The 16,627-nt window shown below is 40.6% G+C and overlaps 1 protein-coding gene across 1 annotated transcript; it reads right to left on the bottom strand.

Moving 5' to 3' along the window:
* Nucleotides 1-1,766: 1,766 nt before the first annotated feature.
* Nucleotides 1,767-2,281, bottom strand: LOC138901522 (uncharacterized). The gene is made up of 2 exons (XM_070189294.1): nt 2,250-2,281; nt 1,767-2,121 (listed from the first exon to the last, which is right to left on the bottom strand). The coding sequence occupies exons 1-2, from the start codon at nt 2,279-2,281 to the stop codon at nt 1,767-1,769; spliced, it is 387 nt and encodes a 128-aa protein (XP_070045395.1).
* Nucleotides 2,282-16,627: the final 14,346 nt, after the last annotated feature.

The raw sequence follows: 16,627 nt of genomic DNA on the forward strand, positions 1-16,627 counted from the left end.
CAAATTAAGATCCTTCTGCTTAAATAGATGCTTCAAACTCCGGTGATCAGTATAAATCTCACAATGAACCCCATACAAATAATGATGCCAAATATTCAAGGGGTGTACAATGGCTGCTAACTCAAGATCGTGGACAGGATAGTTCTTCTCATGGGTCTTCAACTGGCGCAAGGCATAGGCAATCACCCTACCCTCCTGCATCATAAAACATCCAATACCTACCCTCGAGGCATCATAATACACGGTGTAAGAACCTGAAGCTGATGGTAGAACTAACACTGGAGTTGTGATCAAAGCAGTCTTGAGCTTCTGAAAGCTCTCCTCATACTCATCCGACCACTTGAATGGAGCACACTTTTGGGTCAATTTGGTCAAGGGCGATGCAATAGATGAAAATCCCTCCACAAAGCGACAGTAATAGTCTGCCAAACTAAGGAAGCTCCTAATCTCCGTGGCTGAGGACGGTCTAGGCCAACTCTGCACCGCCTCTATCTTATTCGGATCCACCTGAATACCCTCACTGGACAACACGTACCCCAAGAATGCTACTGAACCGAGCCAAAACCCACACTTGGAGAACTTTACATAAGGCTTCTCCACCCTCAATATCTGTAATACAATCCTCAGATGCTGAGCATGCTCCTCCTGTCTACGAGAGTACACCAGGATGTCATCAATGAATACAATAACTAATGAGTCCAAATGGGGTTGGAATACACTCTTCATCAAATGAATGAATGCCGCTGGGGCATTGGTCAGCCCAAAAGACATCACTAAGAACTCATAATGGCCATATCGGGTCCTGAAAGCTGTCTTAAGAATATCTGAATCCCAAATATTTAGGTGGTAATACCCGGACCTCAAATCAATCTTGGAGAACACCCTCGCTCCCTGAAGCTCGTCAAATAAATCATCAATACGAGGCAAAGGATACTTTTTCTTGACTATGACCTTGTTCAACTGCCTATAATTAATGCAAATCCTCATGGAACCATCCTTGTTCTTTACAAATAGAATCGGTGCACCCCAAGGTGTCACACTAGGATGAATAAACCCCTTATAAAAGAGTTCCTGAAGCCGATCCTTCAACTCCGCCGGTGCCATACGATACGGTAGAATAGAAATGGACTGATTGCCCAGCACCAAATCAATACCGAAGTCAATATCCCTGTCAGGCGGCATGCCCGGCAAGTCTGCAGGAAACACATCCGGAAACTCATGTACCACTGGAACAGAATCAATAGTAGGAGTCTATGCACTAACATCCCTCACAAATGCCAAATAAGTTAGGCAACCCTTCTCAACCATACGTTGAGCCTTCAAATATGAAATCACCCTACCAGGTACATAATCTATAGAACCGCTCCACTCAACCCTCGGATATCCCAGCATAGCCACTGTCACGGTCTTTGCGTGACAATCTAGAATAACATGACATGGAGATAACCAATCCATACCCAATATCACATCAAAGTCAACCATACTGGGCAGCAAAAGGTCCACTCGGGTCTCTAGACCCCCAATAGACACCACACATGACCGATACACGCGGTCCACAATAATAGTATCACTTACCGGGGTCAAATAATAGTATCACAATGAACAGATGAGACTAGAGACCCACGAGGCATATCGAGAAAATGAGCAAAATATGAGGAAACATATGAATAAGTGGAACCGGGGTCAAATAATACAGAGGCATCTCTGTGACAAACTGAGACAATACCTATAATCACAGCATCTGAAGCCTCCCTCTCAATCATCTCCTAACCACGAACCATCTCAATCTGCCGAGCAATGTCGACAACCTCATCAAAATTAGCACTAGACACCCTCTCTCTGGTCACAAGCAACCTCAGCTGAAAAGTGAGACCATCTATAAACCTCATGATCCTTTCCCTGTCTGTGGGAACCAACCAGATAGCATGACGGGCCAACTCCGAGAATCGCATCTCATAGTGCGTCACAGACATATCACCCTGGCGAAGCTGCTCAAATAGTATGCGCAACTCCTCTTTGCGAAACTGAGGCACAAACTTCTCCAAAAAGACCACGGAGAACTGCTGCCAAGTAAAGGGTGTTGCGCCAACAGGCCTAGGCCTCTCGTAAGTCTCCCACCATCTGAGTGCAGCCCCGTAAAAGTGAAAACTAGTGAATGAGATGCCACAAGTCTCCAGAATACCAGGTGTACGGAGTATCCTCTAACACCTGTCCAATCGTATGGATCTCTTTCTCTCTTTCTCCCAAACCTCTCCAACCTACGCTGATCATCCTCAGGCATAGTAAGAATCATATAGTCCTGAGCAGCTGCAACCGGCTGGGCTGGTGGTGCCTCCGGTGTCTGGAGTCCCTAAACAACCTGCTTGGGTGTGTGAGTGGCGGGAGTCTGAGTGCCTCCCCCGGCCTGAGAAGTGGCTGTGGCCATCAAGATAGAGACCTCCTGAGCAAGGCCGGTACATGTTGTCAGAATCTGAGCTAGGGCCTCCTGAAGGCTTGGAATCATAATAGGCACAGGTGGTGCCTGAGATGGTGCATCAACAACTAGAATCTGATCCTGATCTGGGGCAACTGGTGGATTTGTAGGTACTACCCCAGATGTTGTGCTGGCTGCACCTCTGCCCCTACCACGGCCTCGACCGCGGCTTCGGCTTCATGCGGCCCTGGCTGGTGGTACTGGTGGCTGGTACTCCTGACCGGTAGCACGAGTCTTCACCATCTGTGAGAGAATGGAACAACAACTGTTTAGTTACCAGAATCAAAATATTCACACGACAAGAATTCAAGATTGTGAGATTTCCTAAAGGTTTTGCAACCTCTCGAAGATAAGTACAGATGTCTCTCTACCGATCCGCAAGACTCTACTAAACCCGCTCATGACTCGTGAGACCTATGTAACCTAGTGCTCTGATACCAACTTGTCACGACCCTAAACTCCAACCTGTCATGATAGCGCCTATCCATGGTACTAGGCAAGCCAACTCCCACAATACTACAACAAATCATTCACAAATATGCCAAAAGGCGTCTTGTATAGCAGAATTTCATAAAAGAAACAAGGGTTGAACTCAAAAATAGAAATGCGGAATGAAAAGCCCCAAACATTGGGTGTCACTAAGTTATGAGCAACTACTAAACACTGGTCTGACAACAATAAGACTAACATAGTCTGGGAAAAATCCAAAATACAACTAAGGGGAGTTAACGAAGGAGAAAACAGGACTGTGATCGCCAGGCAACTACCTTGCTAATTCCAATGATCAACTACATGAATATCACCAGCCGCTACCGTGACCAAAAATGCCCGGATCTGCATACAAGGTGCAGGGAGTAACGTGAGTACACCAACTCGGTAAGTAACAAAAATAAATAAAGGCTGAGAAGTAGTGACGATCTAAATGCAAGTACCGTTCACATCACAAAAAATTAGTAAAGTGTGGCATGCATTGTAACCAGAGTTTAAGACAAATCAGCTTGTTTAAATCAAGTTCAAGTAAATCAATTAGAATTATCTTTCAATAGTTCTCAAACAAAGACTCAAAGCAACTATGATCATGGATGATGAAATCATATACTGCCCCTCGGGCTAACATTACTAAGTCCTCCGAATCACTCAAATCTCACAATCACTCAAGCCTCACAATCACTCATGCCTCACAATCGCTCATGCCTCACAATCGCTCAGCACTCGACACTCACACTCTGTAGGTACCTGCACTCACTTGGGGTCTTCAGACTCTGAAGAGGCTCCTACAGTCCAAGTGCAATAATTTCCACGGACAACTCACGCGCTGTACGGACAACTCACGTGCTATAATATCATATCAGAATCCGCACAGACAACTCACGTGCTGAGGTACAATATCTCCCAAATAGGCACTCGGCCTCACTCAGTCATAAACCTCTCCAGTCTCTCGGGCTCTCAGAAATCAAAGAAATCAGCCCAAACAACATTAACATGATGCAACAAATAGAATAACAGAGACTGTGCTATGATGTAAGAATGCATGAACATGACTGAGTACGGGATATCAACTGAAGTAGTGAGCGGACAACAAGAAACGACCTCTAACGGTCCACACAATGCTGGCATAAAGCCTAGACATGGTATCTAGCATGATTTATAGTAAATCTTCTAAAGAACATAAAGAGCATATAGCTACAACAGGTTGTTCAACTTTACAGTTACTACGGAACGGACCAAGTCACAATCCCCCAATAGTGCACGCCCACACGCCCATCACCTATCATGTGCGTCACCTCCAAATAGTCACATGACCCAAAAATCTAGGGTTTCTTACCCTTAGGACTAGATTTATAACAGTTACTTACCTCAATCCGCGCAAATCTCTACTCCGCAATTCCCTTGCCTCTCGAATCGGCCTTCGAGCTTCCCGAATCTAGCCACAAGCAGTACAATACCTTTAATATATTCTAAAGGAATCAATTCCACAAGAAAACTACTAAATTAGACTCAAACCCCGAAATTAACTCAAACTCGGCCTCCGGGCCCACGTCTCGAAATCCAAAAACAGTCATAAAACCCGAAAGCCCATTCACTCACGAGTCTAACCATATGAAATTCATCAAAATTCGACATCATTTGATCCATCATATCCTCAAATTATACTCTCCAAAATCCCAAGCCCTAACCCCGTATTTCACTTCAAAACTCCTACTAATTAAATGATGAACAAAACCATAGATTCACAAAATTTATACCATTATGGGTTAGAATCACTTACCCCAATGTTGCTCCTTGAAAACCTTCGAAAAATCGCCTCTCTCCCGAGTTTCTCAAGTCCAAAATTGAAAATGAAAGACAAAACCTCGAGCTGGAGCTTTTCTGCCCAGCAATATCGCACTTGCGGCCCCTTTTCCGATTCTGCGATGCCGCACCTACGGAATTTCCATCGCAGGTGCGTAACTCACTTAAGATCCCAGGTTCCACATCTGCGGGCAACCTTTTGCACCTGCGCATAACCCTCTGCATCTGCGAAGCCAGTCATTTTCGTCCCTTCCACATCTGCGCCCCAGGTCTCGCACCTGCGGGCTCGCAGATGTGATAGTCTTCTCGCACCTGCAGTTCTAGTCCAATTCAACACTGCCCGCATCTGCGACCTCACATGCGCTTTTGCGGTCTCGCACCTGCGATGAGACATCCACAGGTGCGATTATGACAGCTGAGTTCAACTTTAGCAATTCCTCAAATTTCCAAACTTGTTCTGTTATTCACCCGAAATCAACCCGAGGCCCTCGGGAGCTCAACCAAACATTCCAACATAACCCACAACATCATACGACCTTAGACAAATCATCAAATCACTCGAAACAACATCAAAACACCAAATTACACTCGGATTCAAGCCTAAGGACTTTTAAACTTCTAAATTCCACAAACGATGCTGAAACCCACTAAACCACGTCCGAATGACCTTAAAGTGTTCCACACATGTAACAAATGACACCACGAACCTACACCAATTTCTGTAAATCCATTCCGACCCCGATATCAAATTTTCCACTACCGACCGAAATTGCCAAATTTCCAACTTTCGCCAATTCAAGCCTAATTCAACTACGGACTTCCAAATCACATTCCAGATGCCCTCCTAAGTCCAAAATCACCTAACGAAGCTAATGGAACTATCAAAATACAATTCCGTGATCGTTTACACATAAGTCAACATCCAATTGACTTTTCTAACTTAAGCTTCTGAATAAGAGACTAAGTGTTTCAATCCACTCCGAAACCACTCTGGACCCAAACCAACTAACCTGATATATCATAATATAGCTGAAAAGCACAAAAGGAAGCAGAAATAGGGAAAAGGGGGCTATAACTCTCAAAATGACCGGTCGGGTCGTTACAGAGAGATACCAACAGGCTAACACAAGGACACAAAATAAGTAAGTCAGGTAGTTCCTAAGAGATATTCATGTGTATTACCCTTGCTAATATCACTAACAAGTTTGTCATTGGTTGTAGTCATGTTCTCAATCATATATACACTTAATAGATATTCACACATAGACTACAACTCTACTTGTTACTAATTGTATGGGTTAACAGTCTATTTCAGGGTTCTTAAGAGACAGGGACATGCAAATACACTTGGTTACCAAGTGACAAAACCTCTAAAGAGATCTTTCATTTTATCTAGGTTGGTTAGGAGTCAGATATACAGTCATATACTCAAACAGACAGGCAAACATAAAAGGACACTTCTAAGTCTATGGGTAAACGGTAGTAACTTAGCATGTTTCAATCATGTAGAAGTACGGTCACAAACATGATATACAAACAGTAGTTCTCTTCTGAAACAGGGATGACTATAGGACTTCTAACATATGGTATTCAGATATGTACATGTCACATTCTACTCGGGCTACAATATTATGACATGATTGAGCACCAAACAATATGGATTATATTAACATCATACTGATTCAGAATAATGATAGTCTTATACTAAGTAAGTATGGTTCTGTTTCCCTTATGAGAACATGGGAATGAGTGTGAGGGCATAAACATAAGAAAAAGTTTGTTTTAGGATAGGCACAGGTACATGACTACAACATGGAAGATTATTAAAGAGCATAGCATTATATCAACATGATAATCACATGCGTTCAGAACAATAGACTTGTTTCAAACTAAGTATACTGTCACGACCCAAACCGATGGGCCGCGACGGGCACCCAGTACCTTACTCAACCGAGTACCAACGTAACGTATCTTTCTTATTACATAATCATGGGTAAGTGGGCTAGAAGTGGCATCATGAGATAACCAGAGTAAACACGAGGGAATACCCTACATAGAACGACCCAACCTGATATAGAAACTCATACCTATGACATACGGGCCTATAAGGCTAACGTGATCCTTTATATACTTAAAACATAGGCCAACAAGGCCATACAAGTATCCGTATACATGACATCTGTCTACAAGCCTCTAAGAGTACATAAATATCATAAAGGTCGGGACAGGGCCCCGCCATACCAATCAATATATGTCCTAATCATACTGACTAAATAAGCAACTCCAGAGCAAATGGAGTGCACCAACATCTTCCGCTGAGCTGATAGCCTACTTGGAGGACTCTCGACATGTCTATCGGGACCTGTATGTATGAAACGCAGCATCCCCAGGTAAAAGGGATATCAGTACAAATAATGTACCGACTATGTAAGGAATGAAAAGCAGTAAATAAAAGACATAGAGAAACATTGAGTAAAAGACTCAACATGTAAGTCTGAATAGCTATGTGAATCATTTCATATTTATAATGTCATGCATATACGTATAAATGTCAGACCATGCATAGGTATATGCATTCATAACATCATCAAACCTGTGAGGGCATCCCATCATATCATCTCGGCCACTGTGGGTAAATCATCAACGTATACTAGCTGATCAGGTAGTGGTGCGTATATAACGCCGTAACCTTTTTTCCATATTCCATATACATATAATGTACGCGTATATAATGCGATCTGGTCATGGGTCAATGTACATGTATAAATGCATGAAATGCATAAGAAATACATTAATAAGATTTTTCGGAACGTTATAAGACCATTATACCTTTAATTAATGTCATGAAGTAAACTTTATCAACTTACATATTTTCTAAGACCAATGAACAGATGATAGAACAATAGAACACATGGGGAATCAAGAACATAGGTACCTCTAGTATTTCTATGAATAGAGTCATTTATGGAAGTTGTGCATTTGCTTGTTTCATTTATATCGTATGGATCATGCCAAAGAAGGGATAGCCTTAACACACCTTAACTGATTCTCTTGACAATCCCTTTAACACACGTTAATTGCAACAAAACACGTGATGGCAAAATTGCACCATACTCCCTTATAATTGCAAAATCTCACGTTGCTTAAGATGCTATGAAATTTCGTATAAATCTCTTGCTGAAACTATTCACGTTGCTATGAAGATAGATACATCTCTCTTTTGTGAATTGATCATATTCTTGTATGAACTTTGTAGCAAATTACGTTGCTAACAATTTGAATGAGTTTCCTGAAGCATTCTTTGACATGTAGAGATTCAAAAATTAATTAGAGAGGTTCTCTTAACCTTTGGGAGTGGGCCACACATTAGTGATGACTCAGCCAAACTTTTCTATACATGTGCCACCTTTGTTACATGAGTAAAGAGTCACTAATTGGCTAAAGACTTTGCTGCCACGTTAAAGTTCCATAGGCTTGTCCAAAGACTTTAACTAATTATCCATTAATTTCTTAGTCAACTTGTTAATCCCCCACTAATCTAATAATTAACCAATTACCCACATAATTAAGAATTATCTCAAATTACATAAAATAATTATGTGGGTAGTTAGTGATTTTCGTGGGAGATTAATTAGGTAATTAACATATTTGGATAAGCTTAACCCTCCCCCCCCCCCAAAACAAACATGGGAGCAAGTTATGCCCCATTTGTGACTCTTAACTTACATTACAAGGTGGCATATTTAGAGGGACTTTTGGCTAAGTGACTCTTAACTTACATTACAAGGTGACTTTTACAAGGTGGATTTGAATGGCAACGTGAGTCACTTCAACAAAATTAATACGAGACTTCCTATCATAATAACAACGGAATTTTGTAATTCTAAGGAAGCACTGTATAACCTTTCTCAAGAATATCATACGGATTTTTCCCTATTTTGATCTCGCTGTTACATGTTTCGTCGCGATTGATGTGTGTTAGAGGGATTTTCAAGAGAATCAGTTCAGGTATGTTAAGGCTATCCCTTCTTTCTTTTTGGCATGATTCATACGATACAAATGAAACGAGTAAACGCACGACTTTCATAAATGACTCTATTCATAGAAGTACTAGGGGCGCCTATGTTCTTGATTTGCCATGTGAATTATTATTAAATCTTTTGTTCATGGGTCTTAAAAAAATACGTAGTTGATAAAGTTATCCAAAAGGCATATTGATCTTATAACATTCCGAGAAATCTTATTAACGTATTTATTATGCATTTTATTCATTTATACATGTACATTGACCCATGTACATTTATCCCGACCTTTATGATAATTATGTATTCTTAGAGGCTTGTAGACAGATGTCATGTATGTAAAAGATTGTATGGCCTTGTCGGCCTATGTTCAGTGTATGAGTGGTTATTTTGGTCTTAGAGGCCCATATGTTTTAGTATAAGTTGATATTATATGTTGTATTCTACCTATCTCACGGTTGCCTCTCCAGCTCAGTTATCTATGATAGTATGATACAAAAAGATACGTTATGTTGGTACTCGGTTGAGTAAGGTACCGGGTGCCCGTCGCAGCCCATCGGGTCGGGTCGTGACAAAAGTGGTATTAGAGCAGTTCTGTTCTAGGGAGTCTACAAGCTGTGTCCAGTAAAGTCTTGTTTATGGATGTGTCGTGCACCACACTTATAAGTAGGGGAGGCTACAAGGCATTTAGGACTGTCACTCTTTCTTCTTACTCTAGATCGTGTGGTGGAGCTCAGTTGTAGAAACTTAATTTCGTAAACTCTATATTATTCATAATACAGTGATGCCTATATCTAGAAAGACGGTTAGTAAGGGATTGAATGCGGCTGTGGAAGAGTTGAGTCAGAGGAACTTGATTTTGCATCATACATATGATGGATAAATATGAGGTATTCAACAGATCATGTGTGTACTAAGATGTGTAAGCCTTTTGATAAGTAGCCTTATGGCAGGAGTATCTATCCACCCCTATGGTGAAAGGTAATGAGAGATTCAGAAGATAGATACAAATTTCAACAAGTAAAAGAAGCCAGATGAATAAGGGTACGAGGTACCCAACTAGTGAAGATTATCATTATTTACCATTTAGAAAGGGAGATATAAGCATTTTGAGTTACCTTCAACAGTAGCAAAGGTATGTACAATCGGCCACACCCATCTCAGTTATGCCCTGTGGAAGCTAACAGATATGGTTTAAGAGAAGGACGGGATATCAGGATCTGGCTGGGGTTAGAATAATCAAAAATGGTAAATGGATTGTTTGTGTTAATTGACATTTCCGAATGATATTACAAAGGTGCTAATTGATCTCCTTGTGAGACACCCAGATGGTGCACTCTAGAATATTATAATTAGATGTGAACATTAGCAAAAGAAAAAATCAGAAGATAGGCACGAAAAGCTTGGAAGGGATAAATATTACCTTAGTGTGGCTCGCGTGCCTAGTAGAGCGGGAACATTAAGCAACCCGAAGAGCCATTGGATGGAGCAAAGGGGAGCTAAAAGCAAAAGAATGTCTTGTTCGAGTTTTCAGAATAAAGTGATAGACATAAATATTAGCGGGAAATAAGAAAAGAGTTAATGAAGTATTATGAGTAAGATATGATACATGGATGACAACAGTAGATCAAAAAGATGACAGTATTATAGAGTCTATAGTCAATTAAAGTAAAAGACGAGAGGTGACAGGCCTTGAGACAACAAAAGAGTATAGGCCATAAAGTCATATCCTCATTTCAAGAAATAAGTTCGTGACTCCAACGCGACTACCGGAAGGAAAAGTTAGACCCTAAAACAATAGAAATCAGTATGGGCTGATGAACAAGATAAACTAAACATGAATTAGGGACTGAGTGATTGGATAATAGTCAGCATCATGAGAATTTTAGATTTTGTTCCGGCGATAATAGAGTGGACAACAGAAGAAGATTCATGAGAAATTCATAGAATGGTCATTCAGGAAGACACTTCCCTAAAGCAAGCAATGTAAGCAAAGTTAAGCTTAAGGGACTGTATGTGCCAGTTATACTAAGTGTCACCCTCGCAAATAAGGAATTTTATTATCCTTGATATAGAAGGATTTCCGCAAGGCGACTAAGGGTCATCGATAATTTGAAAAGACACCAAAGATGAAGAGGTAAAAACAATCTATATGTAGATCGCCTTGGCTCCAATTCTTAGTGCTCCCCTAAAGGGAGGAATATGGAGTGATGTGGCATTAAGTAAGAATTAAGTGGTTCTAGTAACTATGGATTAATAAAGGAAGAATGTGATAAGAATGAGACAGGGATAAGATTGTACTTTTTCAAATCCTACAGATATGCTACGATTCCAGAATATTATGCAAACACGACGTCAAGGAGAGGAGGTAAGGGTTCCTGCCTGAGATGTTATTGATAGATAAGGAGCCAGTGCAGAGCATAAGTTAAGATAAAGGAAATGGCACATGAAAGATTACACAGAATATTGATATGAGAATGAGCCAATAAGTAGTTAGTAGTTGATTCAGGAAGCGCGTAGTTATGGCTAGTAAGAAGATACAGACAAATCAACAGATCATACAAGATAAACATAGTGAACCCTAACATGGGAAATTCAGTCACGCAGATATGACATTGTAATACTTGAGAAATATTCAGTTAGGAGTCGGGGTAGTTAAAGCTATCGTATAACTGTTATGGAAATAAAAGAGTCTCACTGGGAAGACAGTCAAAACTTCAGTTCAGGAGCAACCCTACAAGCACAAGGGCGTGGAAATAAGTATCTACGAATAATTATAGGCAAGGAAGAACATCAAAAAAAATTCTGTCAAGTATATGATGTAATAAGCTCGCAGCTTTACAAGGGCCAGAAGGTCTCCTTAAGTACTACGATGAAAGACTAGCTGAGGGAATAAGGAAGAAGGTTTCAACCTAAGTACAATGAGGAAATGGTCATGTAAAAACAGTATCACTACAATGTTGTATGCACTCCATGAGAAAGTGGCACCTACCATGGCTAAGGAACGAGAATCAAGAGTAATATTCGAGATCATATGAGTTGCACGAAAATTTTGGCATGCGTGGGAACTAAGATAAGCTAAGTAGACACGCAACAAGGGGGCAGAAAGACCAGGAAAAGTAATAGCTTATGCTCAAAGAAAGCTGAGATGGAACGAAAGGAATAATTCGATTAATGATCAGTCGTAGAAGACTCCGGTATAAGTTAAAAGAAGGAATTGGTTCCAGGTCATAGACAAAGGATTGAATCATTAGAAAATTGTATCATGGTTTTCCATAGCGTCTATGAAAGTTTAAAGTAATAACTAACACCATGAGCCGCAAATCGGAAGATAGCTTAAGCTTATATAAAGGTTGATCAGAGGAAAGAGGAAACTAAAGAGTTACATCAACTAAGTAAATCAGGAGTTTGGTTATTGAACCCAGAAAATTATGGACATAGTGATTGAGAACATTGCAGGACCACTCTTAATATCAGAGGTACAAGAGAGAAAGTACAACAACCATATTTTATAACGGCCCTACGATAAATCTAGTTAGAAGAAGTACCAGCCTCATAAGAAGTCGGTATGAAGCTTCCACCGGATTGTAAATGCACCAAAGGTGGAAGTATTATAATAGAGCTTCAAGTTGTGGATGTGAATTATACCTATGTGGAGGGCAGGTCATGAACGAGATATAAGATGTGAGGCGAGACTTTAAGGTAAGTAAGGTAAAGGTGAACAACGTACAAGATACTCAAATACCGAGGGTTGTGAATCGTCCATACTTCAGATAGAAGGCTAGAAGCACGGGGATTCAGTATCTAGGAATGATAGCGGCGTCGTCAGTAGCATATCTTACAGCCTATGGTTTCTAGGTACCGAAAGATCCAGCCAAGAGAGTAAAGAAGAGTGAGAGACGATGTATATTTGCTTGATGTTTCAGAATAACACAAGGAAATCTATGGTGCAAGCAAGTTGAAGGAAGGTTGCGAGTAGGGATAAGAAAGGGCGAGTGAAGAGGTGACAAGAAATGTATAAGTCCTCAGGATTAAGCCCATGAAAACAAGAGAGATAATGGTTTCTCTAAGTAATAGAAAGCTCAGTATAGCCTGAATGAACTCAAAGGAGTCTAAGACTAATAGCATTTAAAAGAGATGGAATGTTGCCCTGGTAGTAAAATGAGGGTATACTTGTCATAAATGAAGGATGATGTTTTGACCTTCGATTGAGTGATGATTTGAAGGGATTTCATGAATTGTACAGGATTAAAATACCCACGTAAGTGAGTCACATTGGGATGCTATAAAGTATAGTTATTGAAGTACAGTATCGCCGCTAAGTGGATCAGGAAAATCACTTCGAATATTTCTCGATGTAACGTAAGCCCTAGTGGCAATGTTTTACGTAAGAAGTTTCAAGATATCAGTGGTAGATTGTAGATCAACATTGAGGTAAATCCACAATAGATGGATAGAAGTTACAAAGTACGAAATGAGAGATGGCAATATTCGTAAGTTCGACAAAGTACCGACCGAAGAACTTCAATAGCCCAGAGGGACATCTTATCAAGTTCTGTATATGTTCCCAAAGTGAGGCTTAAAGATTGGCTAAAAACTGAAAGGAAGAGTCGTATAGGAGCACATGCAATGAAAAAGTCCTACAGGCTGTATGGAAGAAGGTAGCAAGAGTTACAAGATTGAAAGAATTCCGACCACAGACCGTGGTGTGAGAAAGAGGCCTAAAGGGGGGAATGTTATGGCCTTTGGAATTATTCACGGAACAGTTGCCTAGATGGCAAGGAGAGACTGATGTATTCGGAATACATAAGTCATGAAAATGATAAGTGCATCAGTCAAAATTCGAGGACGAATGTTCCAAAGGGGGAAATGATGTTACACCCCATATTTTCGTACGTGAAAGTACGCCATAAATAAATTGATGAAAGCTTGGAAATGAGATGTTACATCCCACATTCTTTTTTTGTACGTTAAAAATTTCGTCGTAAGTTAATCGATGTAAGTTCGGGAATGAGACTGTTTTGAGATTATAAACATTATTATATTTCAAACAAGTGATGAGTAAATTCGTGAAAGTGAGAATGTAAGCAAATCAAAGAAAATGAATTTTTGTCAAAGTTTGACGTGTTGGAATAAAATACGGCCCGAGCTAAAATACCCGCTATTTATGGACTAGTGCTATACAAGGTACCCCATGACCACGATAGTAGGGTACGTAAAGTGTATTAAAAGTGAGTAGTATATTAAGTAATTTGAGATAATTCTTAATTATTTGGATAATTGGTTAATGGGAGATTAACTATTTAATTAAGGAATGGTTGGATAAAACTAACCCCCCCCCCCCACGTGGCAGCAATTCCCATCCCCATGTATGACTCTTAAGTCGTTAATATATGTGGTTAGATAAGAGATGTGAGAATTTGGCAAGTCTTATAACGTGAGTCACATTATTCATTTAATGAAAGAGATCCATTTTTAAGTCTTAGGAACAAGAGTCATTAGTCACATATTCATCTAAGGACATAGAACCCATTTAAGTCTTAAGAACGTGAGTTCTTCATAAACGTGAGTTCTTCAAAGGGAAGAACAATTCCATACCAAAATTAGATAACGTTGGTTGTTGTTTCTGTAAAGCGTAAATTACAAATTCTAAGCGAATCAGTTCATGTATGTTAAGGTTATCCCTTCTTTCTTTTTGGCATGATCTACACGACACGAACGAAACGAGCAAATGCACAATTTCCATAAATGGCTATTCATAGAAATATTAGGGGTGTCTAGATTCTTGATTCCTCATATGAATTATTATTATATTTTCTATTCATGGGTCTTAGAAAAATATGTATTTGGTAAAATTTATCCGACAGGCATATTATTTTTATGACATTCCGAGAAAATCTTATTAACGTATTTCTTATGCATTTTATCCATTTATACTTGTACATTGACCCATGACCAAATGGCGTTATATACGCGTATATATGTATATTATATATATATATGGGATATGGAAAAAGGTTACGGCGTTATATACGCACCACTTCCTGATCAGCTGGTATACATTGATGATTTGCCCACAGTGGCCGAAATGATATGATGTGTTGCCCTCAGAGGCTTGATGATGTTATGACCACATATACCTATGCATGGTATGACATTTATACGCATATGCATGACTCTATAAAAATGAAGTGATTCACAGAGCTATGCAGACGTACATGTCGAGTCTTTTACTCCATGTTTCTCTCATGTCTATTATTTACTAATTTTCATTCCTTACATACTCGGTACATTATTTGTACTGGCATCCCTTTTACTTGGGGACGATGTGTTTCATACCCGTAGGTCTCGATAGACAGGTCGAGAGAACTCCAAGTAGGTGATCAGCTCAGCAGAAGATGTTGTGCACTCCATTTGCTCCGGAGTTGCTTGTTTGGTCTGTATGATTTAGATGTGTATTGTTTGGTATGGCGGGGCTCTGTCCTGACCTTTATGACAATTATGTATTCTTAGATGCTTGTAGACAAATGTCATGTACGTAAAAGATTATATGGCCTTGTCGGCCTATGTTCAGCGTACGAGTGGTTATTTTGGTCTTAGAGGCCCATATGTCTTATGTATAAGTTGGTATTACATGTTGTATTCTACCTATCTCACGGCAACCTCTCTGGCTCAGTTCTCTATTATAGTATGATACGAAAAGATACGTTATGTTGGTACTCGGTTGACTAAGGTACCAGGTGGCTGTCGTGGCCCATCGGGTTGGGTCGTGACAGGATGCAGAGGACTTTGAGGGTAATGAAGGCCACTGTGACTGAGTCAATTGAGCTAGCTTCATATAGACTTCAGGAAGTTGCAGTTAATTGGTAGGAGTCTTCGGAGTTGTCCAGAGGTGAGGATGCCCCTCTAGCGGTAAGGGATGAGTTTACAGAGGCTTTTCTTCGTCATTATCTTCCACCAGAGCTTAGAGGGGCCAGAGTTGATAGGTTCTTGACCCTTCGGCAGGGTAATATGAGCGTTCGAGAGTACAATCTTCAGTTTTATTGTTTGGCTAGGTATGCTCCCACTATTGTAGCTAAGATAGAGGATCGGGTTCACCAGTTCGTGATGGGGTTAGAGCCGCACCTGCTTAATGACTGCATGTCTGTCTCACTTCAGCCAGGTATGGATATTTCTCGTATTCAGGCATACGCTCAGGGTGTAGAGGAGCGTAAGCAGAAGGAGAGGGCCTATCGTGAGCATGATAGGGGCCATAGTAAGAGAGCGAGATCTTTGGGTCCTTCTGGTGAGATTCGAGGTGGTGAGAGACAACAATACCCGAGGTATCCAGCCCAGTCATCGGCTAGCGCACCCCCTCAGTTTCCCGATAGGAGATTTGATCGTTACACATATTTAAGGCCTAGTCAGAATTATAGGGCCTCAAGTTCTCAGTATAGGGGTGAATCAAGTCAGATGAGGCCGCCCTTGCTACGATGTGCTCAATGTGGTAAGCAGTATGTCGGGCAGTGCCATATAGGGTTGGATGTTTGTTATAATTGTGGTTATCCAGGCCATGTTATGAGAGATTATCCGACGAGAGGTGGTACAAGCATAGTTCAGCCAACGGGATCTGTAGTTGGTTCGCCATCATCAGTACCCCCCCTAGGCAAGGTTCACAAGCACCAATCGGTCGTGGTAGAGTCAGAGGTGGAGCATTAGTAAGTTTGGAATATAACCTGAGTTGGTTAAACCTTTTGAGGTGTCCATACCTTTTGGTGATCCAGTGATAGCTAGGCGGGTATAAAGAGATTGTACAATAGTAGTTCATAGTCATCTACAGTAGCAGACCTAATTGAATTAG

This window comes from Nicotiana tomentosiformis, chromosome 11, assembly GCF_000390325.3.
Source record: "Nicotiana tomentosiformis chromosome 11, ASM39032v3, whole genome shotgun sequence".
Classification (NCBI taxonomy): Eukaryota; Viridiplantae; Streptophyta; class Magnoliopsida; order Solanales; family Solanaceae; genus Nicotiana; species Nicotiana tomentosiformis.